This window comes from Crinia signifera, chromosome 9, assembly GCF_055691185.1.
Source record: "Crinia signifera chromosome 9, ASM5569118v1, whole genome shotgun sequence".
NCBI classification, from domain to species: Eukaryota; Metazoa; Chordata; class Amphibia; order Anura; family Myobatrachidae; genus Crinia; species Crinia signifera.
The window spans coordinates 12,429,603-12,453,171 of record NC_139225.1 but is presented as its reverse complement, the minus strand read 5'-3'; the positions used below and the strand labels follow the sequence as shown (position 1 = coordinate 12,453,171).

Genomic DNA, 23,569 nt, shown 5'->3' with positions numbered 1-23,569 from the left:
AATGGGCCACACAGAGATGGAGGAAGGAGCTACAGGCACTGCATCCTACCAGCTATCTGCTGGGCCTCCTGTTTGCCCGCCCTATCTTCCACCTGCAGACAGTATATAGATAGATGTTGGTGTACTGCAAAGCCAGGTCCCCCTGACTCGTCTCTCGCCTCCTGTGAGACCTAGCGCCACCCCTGCCCCACCCCAATGCCACATGTTAGGGTTGATTCAAGGCACCAGTCCATGCCTGTCCTAAGCTGCCATTATTGCTTTGAGCATCAACATTGGAGCAGCATAGTTCCAATGCAATAAACCCCACCCTTATTGCATGCATATTAATGTTGTATCCATCACTAATTATTCAAGGAACATCTCTCCTCATCACAACTGTCGCTTGCAAGCAGAGAGCATCTCAATATATGGCGAGGGAGTCCTTCGGTAGCTGATGGCCTGCATTTGTGGGAACCGTCTACAAAGAAGTACACAGGCTTCAATAGAAAACAATCTATAGATGGCATTATTTATTGGGGGAATAAGGTCCAGTAAGTTTTGCTTTGCGAAGCTTGGTACAGCCCCATACCATTTCACGGATATTTCATATATCAGATGTGAACCACTTTATGCATAAGAGAATTGCGCCAAACCTCTAAAAACAGCAGGAAGGAACATCCTGTGGTGAATGTAGAGGATTACATGTGATTGGCTGACAGCAGATTTTAACCAAACATATGTCATTCAACCAATATTTCAAAACCAGACTTATATATTTAAATGTAACACAACCAATCACTGTCTAAAAGCAACAATAGCAAGTGAAGTACAATTCTTAGCTTTCGGTCAGTCTCCTTGTTTTGGGGATTTACATCACATTTATTTCAGACTTTTATACTGTTTTAGGTCTCTCGTACATTTTTTTTTTAAAATGATGCTTCAAATAAAATAGAAATTACAAAACAGATGGTGTAAAAAAAAAAGTTTCTTTTGATACCTTATATAACGTAATTTATTTTTTTTATATAAAAGCCACCCAACCCATCAAATAAAACAATCTTACTTATGACAAAAAATATTAAAACAATAGCTTTTTTTTTGAAAATAGGACAATATCTAAAACTACCACTGTACACTTCTTCTTTATTTTCCATTGCTCCTGTCAATGTTCAAACCCTCTCTATGCCTGCCTCGAACGAGGAGGATGATATAAGCGAAGTCAGCTGCATCAGAAAGTCTTTGGTGCTGTTTGGACCACAAAACACCTTCACGCAAGAACATATTTAAGACACTGCGGTATTTCCATAAGACACTTCTTTTTTTGGGGGTTGGATTGTGTGGTAGGGGGGGAGGGGTGTGGACTGGCAGATGTAATTTGCTACTACAGATAGTCGTCACCCCCTTTTCATTGCATTTTTGTTTTTTTATGGCAATGTACAAATGCCTATGCTCTCTTTCGTCTGTGTTCAAGATTTCGGAAGCTGACTGGTCGGATCTTCATTTCTGCATACTGAATGGAGTATTCGTGTCCCTTCCAGTGGAACCAGTTAATTCCCTGCAAGAATTACAATTACGAATGAATTAAAAGCCAACATGAGTAACCAACCAACAAACATGAGTAACCAACATTAACAAGCCATATAGTAACACTTATAGTGCCATATATTTCTACTCTCTGCTGAAATGGATGACTGTTGCAACTGACCCCCAGAGGTGTCTTTGGACAGGGGAGAGAAGCCACTGAGCCCAGGCTGCAGGAAGTCAGGCAGCCGAGGGTGGGCAAATCCCTTTACGATCACCTTTCTGTACATTCCAAGAGCCGCTAGTAGTCACCTCTAACACAGTGGCATCAAATGTTGTGGAAAGCCCAGCTTGGTGTGGTTGCCTCTGACCACCCCATATGCCTAGTCCTAGTCATTGAGATACATTACTATATAGACCATAACTATACACCATGAGCTAATCACTATACACTATGACCCTTATTCAGATGGCTTCGCTCGGACGTGTGCACGGCCCGAAGCGAATGTACCAAACCCACCTAGCAAATGGATTGCGTGCACTGCCCATTCGCACGCTGAATTTGGCTGCTTGGCATACGAATGGATGTTTTATGTAAACATCCTTTTGCATGCCTGAGGGAACCTCCCCCATCATTCGATGGTCGCCGACCATCGATTGATGTGGAAATCGCTCGCCCATGCAAGAGTGGTCTAGACCACTCGTATATATGAGCAAAGAAAAGCAGGGATATGGGCGGGCAGCTGACATCCGGTTAGCTGGAGCCGAGTTCGCACACTCCCTTTCGTACAGAAATGCGTAGAAATTATTATGCGTATATGCACAAGATCGGGACGCTGCCCGAATTTGCATCCGAGCGAAGCGGTCTGAATAAGGGCCTATAACATTTTTCAGTTGTAACTGTTAACATTTATTGTGACTTTTACTATTTTGAACAGAAATAACCCTTTTCATTTATTCTTTAACACCGTCAGTGTCTTGGACAGTGGGAGGTTACTAAATGATTCAACACGAATTCCCTCTACTAACACTATGTTGTGCGGTCCTCCAATGGCCAAGATGTGTTGTGTACACTGCCTGTATGTACCAGCCAAAACACCATCATTATGATTATCTCCCCATGCTAGAATGCCTCTGGTATTTTAATTCTGAAAACTGACTGTGAAATCTAAGGGATCTATGCATCAAATTCCTTTTAACTTAAATTGTGTGGTAACCACAGTTTCTGTGTGGTTTACATTTTTGGAGTATAATGCATGAGATATCAAAAATACAGTAGCATCTGCAAAAGGCCAATTATAACTGCTGGCCTGGCACCTCGGAACCAAGCTGTTTGGAGCATGGTGCTTAGGAGAATCTCTAAAGTGTAGCTACCATAGGTGCAGCAAGAGCAGGGAGTGGGGCCTGGAGCTAAGAGGGACTCCCCTTCCCTGTGATAGATACAGGTGTTATATACATTTCCCCCCGTTGGGTTAACATAGAGGCCCTTACGTTTGCCTTAAGGATTAATTAATATCTATATCTAGTTATTCCGTTATTCCCCTGGGTCTGTTCATAGTAATGTGGTATATATATTTAACAGGAGGGTATTATACTATTACATAATATGAACTGGGCACTGTAATGTGGCAAAATATGAACTGGAGCCACTGTACAGTATGCCATAATGTGAATTGGGGGTACAATATTGCGTACAGTGTACTGGCAGTCATAAAATGTCACATAATGTGAAATATGGCACGGTTATGGGGCATAACATTAAATAGGACACTACTATGGTTCAGAAAATGATTTGGGGGGCATAGAATGAACAACTACAGTAGAGAGGGGTCTGTCTAGAAGCAATGGGACTGGGGCCCATTCAAAATGTTGCTATGGGGCCCACAAAGTACTGGCTATGCTCCTGGTTAACCCTATCTCTAGATGGCATTAACCACATTTTGTCTGTGGAGGCATTCTCAATGGAGAGGGATCTTGTGCTCCTTCCACCACCACTGCCACCACTAAAACTGCTGTGCAGCGCAATACCAGAAGGTGAGAACGAGACTTTGCAAATGAACATTTGACTCAGGCTGCAATGCACAAGGACAGTGTAATATCACCTCAGCTCTCCTGGCACCAACATTTTCATATCTATGTGTTGTTATATATCTTTAGGATTGTTGACAATTATTCTGGATATCCCAGACTGGGGATATTGTATTTATAGGGTGTATTGATGATGATATTGTGTAAATAATCTAATTATCAATTTGTGTTCAGCTGTGAAAGAGGTGCTGAGAAAACTTAAGAGTCAATAACTGTCTATTAACTGTACATACTTAAATTACTTTTAATTCACAAACACCATCTTCTTTAATACTAGGACCTCACCTGGCTGTGGCTGTTATCATTATATCTGCCCATGAGATTGACTCGGTGACAGTTCTTGTACCAGAAAGCGCCTTTATAAGAGAGAGCGCAGTTGGTAATCGCAGAATCGTTGTCCTTGTCGTAGGTGGAAAATGGCCGGCCGTCGTGATAGGTCATTGAATCTCCTGCAATGATGGATAATCATGATGATTAGATAAGGATGTACATTAACATCATTCTTGCCGGTCACAGCGATGAGAGTGGCACGTCATTAACAAATTTCACATATTTCAATATCAAACAGGAAAAAAAAGGGGAAAAAAAGGAAAAAATAGGAACAGGAAAAAAAGGGAAACAAGGGAAAAAAAGGAAAAAGCTGGAACAGAAAAAAAGGAAAAAACAGAAACAGGAAAATAAAAGGAAAAAGAAAGGAACAAAAAACATGAAAAACACCTTTTATCATCGGAGCGAGAGCTATTCCATATTAACTGATAGGCATTCCCCATATTTATCGATGAGAATTTAAGAATATGCCACCAAACTTATAACGCCACTTTCGCCGGTAATGGGTGGCAACAGAGGAGGATAAAAGGGATATATAGGATATATGAGTCATCTTTCTAGGTCCCAATTAGTATTCACTATGCCTTATTTCCTCTGCTACTCTGCGCTGCCTGGCAAATAGTGCTACAAGCACCCAGCCCCGCTGTTGGATACCCGCGGTCTGGACCCCAGACCCCGCTGCCCAGACTGCAGACACCACTGCTTGGAACCCGCTGCCCTGATGGAAGCATGTCGCGATGCCGGGTAAGTACCTTTCACACCGACCTGTTTCCCGGGCAGGTCTTGGGAGCAATCCTGCTACCTAGCAGGGTTGAATTCCCTGTCAATTTTCTCGGGAATCTTGCACACCAGTGCTAGTCATGGGTTGTTCCCAGGGCCAACCCGGTAATTCAGGCTGGTGTGAAAGGGGTATTACTGTTGCCTGACAGTATCATCAAGGAGATAAGAAACTGTATCGGCAACATTTTTGTAAATTCCACATGTCCCTCCTACCTTTAACTGTCTGTAAATACCCAGTTTGTTGTATACCTGTCTCCTTTTGTAAAGTGCAACAGAAAATGCTGCGCTATATAAGAAACTTAACAAATAGATAAATAAATAAATGTTGTTACATAATCCCAATATTTTCATTATTATTATTATTATTATTATTATTATTATTTGATTTACATATCAATTTATTTGCAGCATTAAAATCTACTTTCATATGAGAGCAATGTATACTGTATACAGGGGTGCCAGTATTAAGCAGTTGAGCCCTGGCATGTCTGAGAGCCCGGTAAGGGACTGGACCAGCTCTGGAGTAGGAGAAATTCAGCAAAGTACTTCCCAGATTTGCCCCCCCCCCCCCCCCCCTTCATGTATCACCAAGGCCCACCGTTGCCTGCCCTGCTGTATACATTTTTTACAATATATAATACATTACAAATAAATAAAATAATTTACTTGTCAATTGTATAATGTGCTCATGTCAATTATGTCAATCAATGTACAAGTAGTCCCTAGACATAAAAAAGTTCCAAAACAATTGACAAAATTGCTTTGGGCCCAATAAATTTCAATATGCATTGCATCTAAACTGGGCAAGATGAAAACTGTGAGGGGGGCCTTTAAGACAGAGCAGCTTGTCCTGATTCCTACAGCCCTCCACATCTTGTCAGCACTACACCCACTTGTCACCCGTCCTGCCCCTACTGTGGGACTACACAGTGCGAGTGAAGCAGTGTGCTGCAGGGTTAGGGAGGGAGGTGGGGGGAGGAGCCTAGGTTTTTTGGTAGTTGGCATAGCAATTTCACTAAATGTCCTAACAAACACTCATTGCCATGCCCGCAGTATATCTTGTTGGCTCTGCAGTTATGTTCACTTCTAAAGTCTATGTTTTGCCATCTACCGGCAAGTAAATTAGCAATTTGTTTCGGGAACAAACTGTAATACTACTGTGTGCAGTTTTTGTATATAGTGAACAAACACTGGGTGGCTTTGTTGTATCACTGAAATTTACAATGAAGCTATGACATGAGATGTACCCAGGGCCGGCGCCACCACTAGGCAAATCTAGGCATTTGCCTAGGGCGCCGGCCACTGGAGGGCGGCATTTTGCCCCCCGTGCCGCGGGGGTACCTGTCCTGCGGCGCTGTGTATTTAAAGCTGGCGGCGGAGGCAGCGAGGGGTCCCTGCAGTCAATAAGAAATAACGAGTGCTATCCGCCGGGCTATGCGGAAGCGCTTCTGTTGTGAAAACACTGTCCGCACGCTGATTGGCTGAGATTCAGCCAATCAGCGTGCGCCGTGCGGCCAGTGTTTTCACAACAGAAGCGCTTCCGCATAGCCCGGCGGATAGCGCTCGTTGACTGCAGGGACCCCTCTCTGCCACCGCCGCCAGCTTTAAATACACAGCGCCGCAGGACAGGTACCCCCCCCCTCCCCCGGCACCGGGGCGCTCCCACGCCGACTCGCCTGGGGCGCTCCGGTGCCTTGCACCGGCCCTGGATGTACCAAATATAAATATAAATCTCTCTGCACATTTTAGATCTTGTATTTATCTAGCGGCAGAGTTTTATGTTTTTTTTTTACCTTGATTAGATGAATGTTCCTTTGCCAGATTCAACCCTGTTGAGGCCCCCAAGCTATCGAAATCTTGGGCGCCCCTATCAAATGATCTCCTAATGCATTTGTGATTTCACCAACCAACAGTCTACGATCTAGAAAGTCTAACGTGAATCTGATGTCTGCGGTTTATTTACTTTAAATTGCTAATAGGTTCATTACATTAATACAGTAATATTTCATTCGTTTCTATCTTTCGGAAACAATTGAAGAAAGCTTGGCTGTCATTGTCTTTCGAGATCGAATCGGTATTATTTTCATCCATTGTCAATGGGCCACTAAAACATTTGGGGCCCAATGCGCCGATACCTACTTTGCCTATTTGGTCATCAGGCACTGTGAATACACACCTGCGGTTCCACTGTAGCCGCCAACCTTTAGCTTGAATCGACTTTTTGAATCCCCGACACTAAATGTATCATAAACAGCATAGGCAGTTTCGTCGCGGTCTCTGAGGTCCACACGCAACTCGTATTGTCCCTGGGAAGTAATTTTGTTCAAGTTATCTAGACCTGTAAATAAAAATAAAAAAAAATGATGTCAATTTTTTGTAAAAATTCACAGAGCGGTATAAACTAAATAAGGAACAGGATTGTTACACCCCTATGCCAAAATTTATAAGACAATAACTATGGGCCAATGCCACACAATTTTCCGTAGATGGTGGAGGTATCGTCAGTAAAAACAATTGTAGCCGTGGACCAGTGTAGAAAGTGCCCATAGCAACCATTTAAATTTGAGGTAGCAGTTGTCAACTACATTCAACAAAATAATAGGTTGTAGATGATTGGTTTCTTTGGGCAACTTCTCAGCTGGTTATGGATCATTAGGTCTACAACAAGAAGGTCGGCAAGCATGCTGAAAGGTCAACATGGGTTTAGGTCGACATGGGTGTAAGTTGACATGTGTCTAGGTGGACAGTTCATTAGGTCGACACAAGCATTAGGTTGACATGGGCAAGGTCGACAGTCAAAAGGTCGATATGGGGTTTTCACCTGTTTTTTTACCCGAGTGCCTACATGGTCAACATGGACACTGATACGTAGCATCGCGTCAACTCACATAGCTCGCTGCGATCACCATGTTTCGGGCACACTATTTTATTCACCCACCTAGTGGATGGTAGGGCATGAAATACCTCCTGTCGGCATATGTCGGCTCAAAAAACAGTGAAAAATCCCATTTCGACATTTTGACTGTTGACCTTGCCCATGTCGACCTAATGCTTGTGTCGACCTAGACCCATATCGACCTAGATCCATGTCGACCGAGACCCATGTCGACCTTTCAGCATGTCAACCTAATGCTTTTTGACCTTGAGACCGTATCCATCCCCCGCTGGTTTACACCACTCTTTTCACTGCTTGATACATCAACATACTTCCTTTAGCCGATGATCAATATCTGGAGATTTGGTACTTGTTTCCTAGCACGGCGCCCATCGCATCCTATACCATAAGCCATAGGATGTTACGCGATGGCAGCCGATGTTATACCATTTTAAATCGTATACCATCGCATTGTATGCCATTGTATGCCATATACAATGGTATACGATTTAAAATTGTATAAGCACCCTAATGGATGTTTTCAATGTTAAATGGGCCCCCTATAAGATTATTAATTGTATAAGCACCGTAAGGAGTGCTTACAATGTTAAAAGCACCCCCACGCCACCCCCACTATCAACACCAACCAGAAGCATTGGCGAGCGCAGCGAACCCACGAGGGGCGGCGGGCCGCGTCCGCCGACCTTTTCATACCCCCACTATCCACGTCGGCATGGAGTTGATTTTAGATAGTGTGGCAAGCGCAGCGAGCCACCGAGCCGGGAGCGTGGCGAACGCAGCAAGCCCCGCGAGGCGACGCGGAATACATGTAAATTAATGCGCGGCCGCTCGCCACGCTTTAGGCTCGGTGGCTCGCTGCGCTCGCCACACTATATATACTATATAATGCATAAGATGCCATACGACTAAAAATCGGGGGCGCCGTGCTAGGAAACAAGTACCGGAGATTTTACAGAAATCAGTTGGAGCAGATGAAATACAGCACAAAAATTTGTCAGTAGCAGATTTATTTGTCTTCATCTGTTAAACAGTTACAGGTTTAGAAAATTGTTCATAACCCAGGAGCTTTGCTAATGACTTCTTTACCGTGTGTTACTCCATGTAATTCTTGTTTTTAGCTGTTAAATTGACTTTAATTTTCCTTTATTTAATAAATTGAACAGAATGAGTCAATTTAACGGAATAATCTGGCATTATTGCTGTTCTGTACGATAATGGCAGTAAAATAATGACTTGTTTTTTTTTTCCTCTTAACATCATTTGCTGTTGCTACAGTTAATTGCTCGTCTGATAATGTGCAAAAAGAGAAAAAAAGAAAAAAAAAAACATTTCAAACAGGAAGCAAAAAATAATCCATACTACATTATGCTGCTATTTTTCTGCTCGGTGTTATATAAAGCAAGAACCCCACAGCGAAAACATCTGTGCAGTACTCTAAAATACATTATAGACGTAGCACACCGATGTACGAAGGCGCAGATTAGTTCCAGTGATTTTCGACGGGCTGTATACTTGTGGGCTGTTAATAACGAATTACTGTAGATGCCATCTTTAATGGTACTTAATGATGACCCTTTAAACTTTGCCACCACATATTCATGTCACTACTAGATATGTGTGTATACTTTTTTTTTGGTACCATAGTAAATTTTTCCTTCATTACATTCAGAGAGAGAACAAGGAAATCATTTATGGTGACCTCATATGGATTTTCTTCTAAAAAGTCACTATTTTAGGTCTAATTTTTTTTTATTACTAAACTCCTCCACTAGCCATTAAAAATTTCTGATTTGCTACACAATTTATAATACCTTTACTATTTTACTGTTGTGTGTCGTTTTAATGTTTGCCCTAAAAAATCCAATGGTGAAGGATAAATTATTATCTAATACTGATAATAATAATAATAATAATAATAATAATAATAATAATAATAATAATAATAATAATAATAATATAATAATATAATAATAATAATAATAATAATTGTATACTGTCCTATATATCATGATAAATGTGCTAAAATGGGCTGATTCAGGCCTGATCACACAGCTGGGAATTTGCACAGCGCTGATTATTCTATACACAGCGCAAGGCCATCCTGTGATTGAATCCTGCAACTAATTCCTAAGCTAGGCGTGCCTACAGTAATGCTGGGAGTGTCCGGGAAAACTCTAGGCGTACCTAAGCATTTTAGGGGAAGGTGTGTGACATCAGCTCCAAGCCGGATATGCCTTTTTCTATTGCACCGCCAAGTAAGTACACTGGTCTGATTTGTCCTAAGGACTAGTCGGACCAGTTTGGCCTTGAGAACCCCCCGGCAGCTCTCCAGGAGGCTCACATGCGATCTGGCACTTGACGTGCCATTTTTACATGCAATAAATTGCATGCGATTTATTGGGGAGCTGCTGGGGTGGCGGGGGCCTGGCAGTGTGGTCTGGCTCATAGTTGCAGGCAGCAGGGTCTGTCCGAGCAGCGGTGGTGGCTGGGAGCTTGTAGCCGCATTTTGCCAGGCAGCGAAGTAGGATGAATATTTTGAAATGACTGGCCGGACACTGATTGGCTGAGAGAATTCTCTCAGTCAATCAGCGGCTTCTCATCTGATTGGCTGAGAGCATTCTCGCAGCCAATCAACGCCGGCCAGTCATTTCAAAATATTGAGGAGACGCATCCTGCCAAAATACTGCCACAAGCTCCCAACCGCTGCTGCTGCTCAGACGGACCCCGCTGCCTGCCACTACAAGCTGCCCGCCCTCCACCACTAGGATCTTCCTGGACCATGCTGCCCGTCACGCAAGGAGGGAGGGCCCAGGTCGGGTGGTCGCACAGCCAGCAGTCTTGCATGACGAAACGCGTTGAGGGTGTTTCCTGACGCTGTAGCCGTCCACCGGTCTGTCTGCTCCCGGTCTCCCGTCTGCACGCTGCTGTGCTTCACTGCTTGGCTTCTACATCTTGGCCGTCCGTGTGACTGCAGTGTACTCGTTTTGTGATATTATGCCGATAGCTGCTGACCTTAACCCATGTGTATGTGAGATTTATTATTATCAGTAAAGTACTGTTTTCTTATAGGCTCATCGTGCGCTTTTCCTGTCTCGGTCATGGGCACAGGTGAGCCCTGAGTTGAAGATTCGCTGCACTACACGTGGATATTTATATATATATATATATATATATCTACCTACTCAGGATGTTCTATGTTTCTGATGAGTTTACAGTTCTTATGTCCAACAAACTACTTTTACAGACTTCCTTACCCAAGAAGAATTCCTTAGTTGGATCTCCAAATCCGTTGCTGTAAGTTCTCCAATTTCTGTTAAAATCTTCAGACCCATCCACTCTTCTCAGGAACACCTACAGAGCAAAAGTGACATATATGGTTTGTCATGTCCTATCATTAAACAAACATCACCCTATTATGGAAGTGACCATTTTTGTTTGTGTTTCCCATTCTTTTGAATAGCTCTACGGAAAGTGAATAGGAAGGGGTTACGGTATAAATTGTAGACAAAGTCTAGGTCAACAGTCACTACCTTGACCACTAATGGTGGTCAGTGACTAGGTCGACACCTTGAAATGGACAACATACCCAAGATCTACATTGACAAAAGGCTGACACAAGTTTATGGTCGGCATAGGCATGGTCGACATAAATAGGGTCAACGTGAGTTTTTCCGAGGTTTTTGGTGTCTACGACCACATGTCGACATGGACACCGTAACAGTGTTCCGCATCCCCTTGCATTGCTCTCTGCGCTCACCAGGCTTAGCACTCAGGAAAACTCATTTAGACCTTATTCATGTTGACCGTGTCTATGTTGACCATAATCTCAACATCGACCTTGGGTATGTTGACCATTTCAAGGTATCGAACTAGACATTGTCTGCCCAGTGACCACATACCATGGAAAGGCCGGATGAGTGTCATCTAGATGTCGCTACATGAGAGCACACGTCTGTACCACTATGCATTTTTATACCCCGTTCTCACTGCCGCAAAAACCCAGGTTTTTGCCAGGGCAAGCAGTAAGTTCCCGTGTCCTGTCTCAGTGTGAAAGGGTCTTTGTGAAATTCCTGGGTGTTATGCCCCGGGAATTACACACAGGTTTTTTTGCAGGGTTTTTTCTGGGTAATACACGGGAGTATGGCAGTGTGAACAGCTAAGACCCGGGTTTTTCTCACAAAATGCAAAAAAGCAAGTTCATTGCATTGCTCAAAGATACTTTTTAAACATCCAATCAAAGCTGCTCTTAGATTCCACACACTTGATGGCAGGCATACGAGGGGAAGCAGTGTGAACGGGGCAGACACAGGAATTTCCCGGGTCTAAGGTGCAGTATGAATGGGGTCTGTAAAGCTGAGATGCTCTGTGCCCCGCCAAAAACACGGGAACAAAAACCCGGGATTTTGCAGGGGGCGGCAATGAGAACGCAGCATAAGCTGAGTGATCTGGAAGAAACTAGATGTTTTCGGAAACTACCATCAGGACATGTTGCACTGCAGATCAAATGAATCAAATGTAGCAAACGAATCAAATGTAGCAACACACTGAAAATATTCACGCACAAAAATATATATATATAGACTTGTATGTTTGGCCGGGCACGACCTCCAAATAAACTGCTGGTTGGTTGCCTTCGTCCTTTTAATGTAGACTTCTGTGGGGTAATGACGCGGCACTCCAAACTTGTAAATTTCCAATTTCTTTATTGAGACAAACAGCAACGTTTCAATGCAGGAGCCTGATGAAAATGCACCTGCATTGAAACGTTGCTGTTTGTCTCAATAAAGAAATTGGAAGTTTGGAGTGCCGCGTCATTACCCCACAGAAGTCTATATATATATATATATATATATATATATATATATATATATATATATATATATATATATATATATATATATATATATATATATATATATATATATATACTGCATTCTTTGCTCTAAAAGGGGTAGATGTACTAAGCCTTAGGGGAGTGATAAATTGGAAAGAAATAAAATACCAACCAATCAACTCCTAATTGTCATGTTGCAGGCTGTTTGAAAAATTACATTTAGGAGCTGACTGGCTAGCACTTTCTCTCCATTTTATCATTGTCTAAAACATAGTACATCTGCCCTATAATACTTAATTATTTCTATAGCATATGGTATTATTATTATTATTATTATTATTATTATGGAATCACACATGATCACCAAACAATATATTCTGAGGGGCCACATTGATGTAGGGAGCCTCTTTGTTATGAGGGTGCCCTTCGTCTCTAGATGGTAGGATTGGAGAGATCGGGCGCACATCACCTTGAATTACAGATTTTGCTCATTATGCTGAAATCATGCACCTTCTTCTTCCCCAGCCCCCTCCAATAGCCCCCACTCTCCATTCCTGTAGCAAATGAATTGTGAATATGATTTTATAATTTTAAACTTCATGAGCGCTAAGGATGAATGTGACTTGTCCGTAAGTGTCCAACTCACCCTAAGACCTTAAAAGGCCGATTTATCAACAAGTTTTAGTTATTTAAATTTCATTTTGTATGATAAATGGTTCTCCTTCCAATCAGCTTTTAACTGTCATGTGTTTGTAAAATGATCGTTGGGAACTGATTGGGCTGGAGCACTTTGTACTGTATCATCTGAAAGGATAGATGAAACTCATTGTTAAATGGGCCCCTAATTTTATAGGCAGAATGAGTCACTTGTTGGATATCAAACTACACGGTTGTATTTTTTTTTCCAATACAATCTGGTATTTTACTAAACTCCTGTGTTTGCAAGATTAGTGTTTTCCGATGGTGTATTCATTCGTATTTGGCTGCATGCATGGATTAATCCATGCAGTGCTTCTTTGTGCAAAAGTGTAGGAAAGAGTAAAAACTCAGTATGGGGAACCCCCAACACAGTGGGGGACTACTACAAACCCCAGTTTCCCCACCCATAGACTTCTAATGGGAAAAATCTACGTGGCGATCCCTAATTGGTAGGTGGGTCCCAAAGTGATAGACGGCATGTGGAGGCCCCCCATTTGGGGAAGAGAATCCATGTATGTAAACATGGATTCTCTTAGCGTGTCTGCTTTTTGTTTTCTTTTTAACCCCTGCAATGCTACATGGACAAAAGAGGACCAATCTACACTGGAATAAGTATTTTTTTTTTTTCAGGGTGTACTATGGATTCTACTGCATACTACAGAAGAGAGCTGATGGACTACAGGGGACGTAGGTAAGTATGTGTGACTATGTAAATGTGGAGTGTGTACTGTTATTGTGTGTGTGTCCTGTCTTTATTGTAACTTATGTTTTACTGGTGGGACTACAGGTAGTAGTTGGTCCTTTCCCTGCATGCTGGTAATTGTGGTTCTCTATGTACCAGCATGCTGGGGAAGCTTGCTGGGACTAGAGATGGATTAAGGGGGGGCAGGGGTACATTACTCTGGGGCCCCCATCTCTAAGGGGCCCCCAGTGCAGGCTCAGTACTGTACAGGGCCACCCACTCAGCACCATGCAGCCAGCAGTGCTCTCTGCAGTGAGAACAGAACCCAAGCACCAGCAGAGGGAGCTAATGAGCACCAACTGTTTCGCTCACTTGGCTCCTACAGATGTAGCGCCGCTCATCCAGTGCCGGCGCTTTCCAGGACGCCCCCACTGGAGAGCGGACGCTACACTCTGTCCCACACGCACACGCATCCCAGCTTACCGTCATTTTACCCAGTTTAACCAGATTCCCCTTGTGAATGGTGGTACGTCGGCCCCCCATAAACATCCATTTGCAACCTGCGGGGGAACACCCACATCATTCGATGGTTGGCGAGCAACCTTAGATCTTCGTGCACCTGCTTCATCCGCCCATTAGCATGAGAATGCCAAGCATTCTCATGGGAACGCCCATGAAACGCTGGGCATTCCCATATGCTAATAGGACACCGCGCCGCCCCGCGGCCCCCCGCCCACCGGCCGCAAGGATGGATGCCTGCACCCAGCAAACAGTTCACCGTGGCCGCATGTAACCAGCTCATGCACATGTGCAGAAATGGACATGCACAAACAACGGCCCCTGCGCACGAACGCGGCGCTGTGAATGGACATGAATAAGGTCAACTCTCTGATTACTATAACATGTACAGTATATATATATATATATATATATATATATATATATATATATATATATATACACAGAGAAAAGATCCGGCACAGCAGGTCTTAGGATAGCCAGAGAGGGTTGTAGGGGGAAACCCCGAAACGTAGACGGACCATCCGACTGAATAAACAGTCTTTTGTTTCACCACTATCAAGACCCTGAGTGCCCGTTCTTTCCGTATCTATCTATATATATATATATATATATATATATATATATATATATATATATATATATATATGTGTGTATATAACACATGTAGACCGGCACTCGGTATTGCAGCCTCCCCCAGGGGGAGAAGATAATTGGCCGGGGTGCCTTCCCAAACAAGTATACACTGCTGCAGGGGTTCTTATATAAGAAACCAGGCGGCACTCCACGGTCTTGTTATAAGGTGAAAGGTAGGTGTTTATTCCATATCAAAGTTTCAAAACCCCACCGGGCTTTTTCATCAGGATGTACAAACATGTTTGTACATCCTGATGAAAAAGCCCAGTGGGGTTTTGATAGGTTGATATGGAATAAACACCTACCTTTCACCTTATAACAAGCCCGTGGAGTGCCGCCTGGTTTCTTATATAGGAACCCCTGCAGCTATATATATATATATATATATATATATATATATATATTATGGAATGATATGTTCATAGACAGATACTGTAGATAGATATTTCTGTCAACGGGACCAGGTAGGTTGTGTGGTGGGTAGGTCCAGCTTCCCCTGAGAGGTCAACGTTTAGGGATCTAGCGATACACAAATGGCAAAAGGGTTTACCATTCTACTTTGCATGTTCAAGTATGTATTTCTAATATGTTCCTTCTGCTTTTGCTGGCACTAAGATACAAGCATGCAGAGAATGTACCCTATAGGCTCGGGGTGACATATGATCTGGGCACTTTATTGCTGCATTCCTCTAATGTTTCCCATACCTCTTATATCGACAACAGCTGCTACAAGAGACGTGAATGAATATGCAGTAAAGGTATCGCATCTAAAACGTTATATTATAGGAAAAGCACAATAGGTCTAAGACGTTTATTTATAAGGAATCGTGATTTTCTGAATTTATCAGGCTTTAAAATATAGAATATTTTTTCTTTAGATGGGTAGCAAGAAGAACACAGTCTAATTGCCCACTTAAGAATATTATCTTGTAGCTGTCTAATTTCTGGCAACAATACAATAGCGTTGGATCAATTTAGCCTCAAGATTGTATTTCACGTTGCTGTTTGTGCTAATATACAGTACCAGTCATTCTGCATTTCCTTGGAAACCAGATTTTATCATTTACAACATATTTATTATATTTGACATTTTCTTCACTTTTGCAATATATTCTAAAATGTTAAATGACAAGCACATATACCGGTGTAGAGTACACGAGCTACGTATGACAAGTCCGACCCTGTTATAATCCTCTTATGTATGAGAGTTTTGTTTTATGTTGTAGTCTTTTCAGGGCTGCCACTAGGAATTTTTGGGGCCGGGACTGATTTCCAGTCTGGTCCCCCCCCCCCCCCATCTTCCCCCTACCCATCCCCCCCCCCTTCTCCCTTCTCATCTCCCCCGTCCCTTCACTTACCGCCCGATTCCTGCTGCAGATCCAGGATGCTGGCGGCCAATTAAATGCAGCACCAGCTGGTGAGCCAGTCATAGCTAGAGTACCGGCAGCAGCTCTAATTGGCTAACTGTACATGAGCTCTGATTGGCTCAAAAGCCGGTGCAGCATTTTCATGGCCGTCAGCGTCCTGCATTGAAGAAGCAGGCAACACAGCGGAGGCAGTCGGAGGGGGGGGGGGGATTGCGGGTTGCGGTTGGCAAAATAAGCTGCCCGGACCCTTCCAGAGGATGGGGCCTGAGACTACTGTACCCACAGCACCCCCTAGCTGGCAACCCTGACTCTTTTCAAAAGCATGGTCAAGTCTTGCTGTGTTATATGTACCTTTGAGTCATGTGACAGAGGTTTGTCATGTGCCATCCCTCTGGATGATAGTAGATGAACAGTAGCCATGATGGGTAAGGACATTTATATTATTGTGCTTACTTTAAATTTATAGGATGATACTTTGGCATTTTGTAAGAACTGGTTTTTCTATTGTTTCATCAATCTTTACATTTTACCTAAGTCAGTACAAAACTAAATAATCAGGATATGTATCTATTGGATTCACAAGCCGTCCTGGAACTTCACAATTAATGATTCTTTGAAAATAATGACTTCTAATGCTTATTTGTTTACTTACAATCCATCCACCTCCATCCTCCTTCATGTCACAGTATACTTCCATAGGGCGAGCCTTATCTCCTTTGGCATAAACGGTGTATATTCCTGACTCTGTTTCTCCATTCAAGAGAGCTTGGGAACAATCTTTTGGGAATGGATACAGGAGTCCAGCTACAATGAGAGTAAGGGGGAAAAAATATACAGATTGGCAAAAGACATCATTGTATATGTATAGGGATGATTATAAACAAAAATATATTTTTCACAATTTCAAAATAAAAATATAGACCAATTCATCATGATGCAGTCACACAAAGTTCCCAATGCAAAAGAAGAAACATTAAACGTTGCTTAAAAACTCAAAAACTTCAAGCAAAAGAGTTTGGTATGATTTGATGACATTGTAACATAACATAGACTACAGCATGCTGACACATCGACCTAGTGCCGGTGAGATGTGTGCTACTTCCGATTTGAGCATATACAATGTGTGCTATGCGATTTGGACTGTACACACTGTGTGGTTTGAACTACACCAGATTTTGATTACACTATAATAGTACGCAGTATAATGCCATGTGATATAATACAAAAATACCTGCATGCACATATTGTCTTGCAATACTGACTACATGGAAGCGTGCATCGCATCGCAAGGAAAAATAAACACGTGCGATTTGAACTAGATGCTGTGCGATTTGAACTAAAAATATCAAATCACACGTGATAATCTCACCGTGTATGGGCATCATTAATGCTAAAGCTATTCCTAATTCTTATCCCTAACTATAACCTAATACTGTAAGTACAGATGGAGCGCCTCTCTTTTGTGCGGGTCATTGCGATTCTATCGCCAACCGCCAGGATCCAAAATCAGATGGAAGGGGGCGCGCCTGCATTAGAACCTTGCGCGTCCCGTTCCATCTGAGCCCACTGCCACCCTCAGCTGCCTCCCCGCTGCTCCCCTTCCTAAACCTGCCCGTCTCCCTGAAGAGGAGACGGGCAGGGATTCCGCCCCCCACCGCCGAGTAAGTGCCTCTGGAGTGCCACTGCCCTGTATACCCTCTAGCTGCCATTTTGCGGAAGGCACGGGAGCTGATGCTACAAGTGAGCAGCCAGGTACTAGTGTGTCCTGAAAACGGACAGGAGCCTGAAATGCTGTAGACATAAAAAAACCTCGGTTACACTCATCATCTAAGTCCTAGAGTGACACTCATCATTCGGTTCTCATATGCAGCCAGACTTGTCCTTGCAGAAGGAGGCACCCGGACAGGTACACTGAGACAGGGGGAGTGCCGGACATACCAAGAATATATAAAAGAAAAACTAGAATCCTACATTTTATGATCAGCAAACAGGGTCTGCAGCTTCTGTATAATCACAAATAGTATACAGCCAATAAAATTTTACTGTAGAGAATAAAGTATCTCTCGGTATTCCAAGACATACTGCTTGGATAACATTGTGTTATTTCCGCGCTCTCTCACTCTTGTTCCAATATATTTTTTTTCCTTTCGAATATGGCATGAAAATGTAGGCTGTTCCCTTTCGGGATTAACTAAGAAATGTGTCTGCTTCGACTTTCAGCACAATTAAGCCACCATCTTTGGGAGTACATCCTGTTCATTTGAAAGACAGCCAGTGCAAGGTAAGTAGTCCAAAATGAATTCCTTCCCTTCTTTTCTGCACTTTGTAGTGTGTCCTGTGCTTCCAGCAGTAAGTACCCTGGCTTCCCTCACTGAGCACGGATGTGTCCAAAGCACGTGTTTCGTTTCCAACATGAATGACTTTCCATTCAACGCGCGGAGAAGTTTGGTACCTTTAGGTCAAATTTAGTTCAGGCAGTCCAAACTTTTAAAACTTTGTGTCTAGAGCCAATTATGTATTCAGTGTTTTACAAGATACATTGTTAATTCCCCCAAATGATCGAAATAGCCTAATAGCTATAGTCTATGGAACAAAATACATGCATTTTACAAAGCACCATATAAGAGTGTATAGCTGTAAAAGGAAATGAACGATAATTCCCAGATGTTATTGCAGCATACATTTTCCCTGGTAGAAAAGGTTTATTCTTCTTGCAAAATACGTGGGAAGCTTTTAATGCAGCCTTGACATTTAAAAATGATAGAAGTCGGGATATCGCATGCGGTATGGTTCTTTCAGCACAGTGACAAGGGCTAAGTCCTATTTAATTATGCTTGTAATGTATTGTTGTAAATACAGTGAAGAGTACCTAATACATCTGCTCTGTCTACATCTATTAATTTATCTGATAGCACAAAACTAAATGCAGAAGTAACACACAATATGGACATTTAGAAATCCATATTCATATTTTATGTTTATACATATTCCACAAATACTGTACAATACAGCACACATGTTTTTTCTTCGCAGCGCAACACTAATTAAACCTCTAGATTTAAATGTCTATGTTTGTGGCGGGCTTGGGGGCTGATCGCATGACTTTGTCTGCCGATTGTGTTGCAGGGGCGTGTCTTTATTTTTCAATCATTCATTTAACCCTTTGAGTGCCAACGTCTCTGCAAGAGATGTGCAAAATATATATGCGTAAAATGCCAACGTCGCTCACATTTGTTATATAAATTCAAATACATTTTTTTTTGTGTATACAAAGATAGGAGAACCAGGCTGAATATGTTTTCACTGGAGAAACGGAGGTTAAGAGGTGATATGATTAGTATGTTCACATACAGGATTGGGAATCATATAGAACTGTGAGTTGATTTTTTCACTAACAGGCCTATACCTAAGGTGGCCATACATCAGAAAGATATTGTACCCAATCATACAATCTCAATTGATTGTAAGATGGATTGTATGCAGATTGTGTGCACATCTTATGTACACAATCATACAATCAATCAGCAGATGGATTGTATGACTGATTGTATGATGAATTGTATGCAGATTGTGTGCACATCTTGTGTACACAATTATGCAGCAGATGGATTGTATGACTGATTGTATAATGGATTGTGAGAAGATTGTGTGTCCAAAAACCACCAAGGACTGCCGGGGATTTCAAGGGAATTTGTACACAATCATGAGCGCAATCGATCTTAAGATCGATCTTTCTGATGTATGGCCAGCTTTAGGACACGCGGGCATGTACTGAGGCTCGAGGAAAAGAAATTCCATACTGAAATAAGAACAGGATTCTTCACCATTAGAACAGTAACATTCCCGTTGGGGGTGGTTACAGCAACTACTGTTAATGAATTTAAATAAAAACTGGATACATTTTTGGCCACTAAGGGAATCCTATAGATATGACTTACTCAAGTCGGTAGTTATAAGTCAACTAGGTTGAACTCCATGGACTAACGTCTTTTTTCAGCTTTAATTACTATGTTACTGTGGGGTAGATTTAGTAAGCTCGGTGAAGTGATAAACTGTCTGGTTTTTATCACCGGCCAATCAGCTCCTACCTGTGAAGTTACAGACTTGGTTTAAAAAATGTCAGGTAGGAGCTGATTGGCCTGTGATAAAAAAACAGACACTTTATCACTTCACCGAACTTAATACATCTACCCCTATGTTCCCTATATAAAGGTAAACATAACTGGTCTTTATGATTAAAAATGTTTGCTTGGCAATTTTCACACCTATTTTGGCACTCAAAGGGTTAAAGGCTTTGGTTGTGGGCCAAAGCCTCATTTTTCCAGTCTTCCCTTCATATTTTTGTTGGTCTGGTGGTATGTTTTCAGCTATTTTGAAACAGGAAAGAAAAGCAGTTCTCCAGTAACTTATTTCAATTTGGGTGTACTCCCATCATTAACTGGTTAGTTGGCTCCACCACCCTGATGAAGGTAGCATCATCACCCAGCTGGGTGGTTATTCAAGTAAGAAGGTTGAGTGGATGTCCCTGTTTTGTTATGAGTGTGTTATGGTAATGGTAATTGTGCACCTTCTGCATTGTCAGCTTACAATGGATGTTATTGTTGGTTGTTATTGTGAATTGTGCTGATTCTATTTGTCCTTTTTTTTCCCCACCATAATTTGTCACTGCAAAGAAATAGCTAACAAGGAGGAGGGAACGGCGTCGGTAAAAACAAAACAAAAACACTTTATCTAGTCCGAGCACAGGTGATAAATACTTGCCCTCTCTTGGTGCCAGTCCTAATTATATAATCACAACTCCGTTTAAAAATGCAGACTGATCAGTTTGCCGATTGATCCTAATACATCTATGGTCTCTTCATATGTATTCAGTGGCGTAAGTTCATCCAAGTTGCCCGGAGGCAAGATAAGTATTGGTGCCCCCCCAAATAGCTCAATCAGTAAGGTGTCTGTCTCCAGTAAGGTCATGGGATCTAATACAGGGTGTGATACTTGCAAAAATGATGTTAGAAGGGGGAGTCAGCCACATTAGCAATATCAACTGCTTTCAATTAACTGATTCAAACATGATGGGGATGAGAGGTGCCCCCTTGGGAGCAGTAGCCCGGCGGGAGATGACTCTATTGCCTCCCAGAGTTCTGCCTCTGTATTATTATCCTTTTTGATGTTTAGTCACATATTGTTCATAAAGTGTCCTGAAAACTTTTGCCTACTGGTTGATTTCTTTGGCCATGTGATCCTGTCTACTCTGGTAGGGCTGATTCAGCATCATTTACTGGGGGGTTATTAACCACTTCAGTGGTATGGCCGGCACTGCCGCAGCGGGCTGTCCCGGAAAATTTCTGGGCATACCACCAATATGAGGTGTGCGCCAGTGGTAAATTCAGCTGTGCACCACTGGTGCATCACCTCTCTGGGCACCCCCAACAGTGGTAGCTCTTCCTCCCCTCCAGTCACTCCCCCTCGCCCCACCGCTATGGAGATCATACGATGGAGCTCCCCTGCTGCTGCCCCCGCCGCCATTAGTTGCAGTGAGCAGGCGGCAGGCTCGGGGATGTTCGGCGCGGCTCAGGGGAGGACTCGGGAGCGCTCGGGAGTTTGGGTGCCCGAGTCCTCCTGAGCTACCCCGAACATCCCGAGCCTGCCACCTTCTCACTGTCTACTGAGAATGGCAGCTGGGGCAGCGGCAGGGGAGCTCCGGCGTACGATCGCCGGAGCGGAGATGAAGGGGGAGCAGGGGGGGGGGGGGCGGCAGTGATGGGGAGTGGCCCTACATTCTGTGGTGGGTTTTGCTGGAGCAGGACAAACCTGCCCTGGTAGGTTTGTCCTGCCCCAGCAAAACCCACCAGTCAAGGGGTTAAAGTAGTAATAATACATTCCTCTATATAGTGCAACATTTTGCAGGTGGCAGAATTGGGCTTTAATGTTCTTAGTCCTACCCTAACAGCACCGCATAACAGGAAATATGTACCGCCATTCCCCCCCTCAGCTCCATTCGTAAGCTTGAATCTATTGAAATGGGAATGATAAATACAGTTAAAGTGTTATTCTGGGGAATAATTGCATACTGTATGACTGGACAGCTTGCTTCTCCACAATCTCACTCATCTGTTTTATAATCCTCGCATTTAGAGGCAAGCATCCGCTTGATTATAACAACCACAATGATAATTCTTTCATTTTCTAATTTGCTAAGGTCTAATTACTAATTGGTTGGTTTAGTATGCTACAGAGTTGCACGTAAATGAAATTCCGATAAATATCCATCACTGTTCTCTTAATTGAAACAATTACACTATGTCTTTCGGCTTCTTTCTCTATAAACAGGGCCATAATGTAACTTGAAGCGGGCAAGTGGTGCCAAAATCCAGTGCGCATGGAACCTGGAGAGCTTCCACCAAGTCCTCTGGTGTGTACGTAGAACAATTCAGGCACTTAGCTTCTTCCTGGTCCCAGAGGTATTTGCAAAATGTGATTGCATTTTCTAGGATAGCCCCCTGCCTCTTCACCATTGACAGCCAGGAGGACGATGAGAGAGAAAGAAAAACAACCCGGTATATTCGGTACAGTTTTTACAGTATTTGCCGGTATAGACCGTTAAAAAGTGGTACTGTACCGGCAATTTCGATACAGTTGGAGGGTATGCTTATGTAAGACTATGTAGAACACTGTTTTTCTGCTATTTTAGCTTTTGCTTATTTTTGATATATGCATGTAATTAAACAAAGACATTATAAATAAGAAAATGAACGGAATGCCGGCTTACTTGTAGTAAATATAGTTTGGATGAATTTGCTCTTGATGTTTCCATTAATTGCCTGCAGCCTTACAGTGTACTGGGAAGAGGGGCTGAGATCTAGCAATCTGTAAGAGGTGGCATCAGGTAATAAAGCTACCTCCTGTTAGAAAATAAAAACACACAGAATTATTCTCATTATATTTATTGTGTTATCATCATTTCCATAAACAGTGCTACCATACTGTACATATCAATTCCATGAACAACGTCATCGACGTAACGAAAACACCTGAAAGTGCGTAGAGTTATTTCAAATTGTAAAATTGAATCTTAGTATAAGTGGTAAAATATTTATTCTTGTCATGGAATATTATCTCTGATTTGATGACCACAGTAAATACAATTTACTACCAAGCTTCAACAAAGAATTTGAAATATACAGGTCATAAATTGTGCATTTTACCAACATTTTTCAACACTAAATGTCAACTACAAATTTTAG

The 23,569-nt window shown here is 42.6% G+C and overlaps 1 protein-coding gene across 5 annotated transcripts in view; it reads right to left on the bottom strand.

The window, feature by feature from the left end:
* Positions 1-494: 494 nt before the first annotated feature.
* TNC (tenascin C) overlaps positions 495-23,569 on the bottom strand; it is a 108,294-nt gene continuing 85,219 nt past the window's right edge. For all 5 annotated transcript variants that reach the window (XM_083161038.1, XM_083161037.1, XM_083161039.1 and 2 more), the window contains 6 exons: positions 23,095-23,227; positions 16,981-17,132; positions 10,846-10,942; positions 6,872-7,033; positions 3,874-4,037; positions 495-1,534 (listed from right to left, as the gene is read on the bottom strand). In XM_083161038.1, coding sequence (XP_083017164.1) covers positions 1,424-1,534; positions 3,874-4,037; positions 6,872-7,033; positions 10,846-10,942; positions 16,981-17,132; positions 23,095-23,227 — 819 coding nt within the window. In that variant the 3' untranslated portion in view covers positions 495-1,423. The remainder of the gene's footprint in view (positions 1,535-3,873; positions 4,038-6,871; positions 7,034-10,845; positions 10,943-16,980; positions 17,133-23,094; positions 23,228-23,569) is intronic.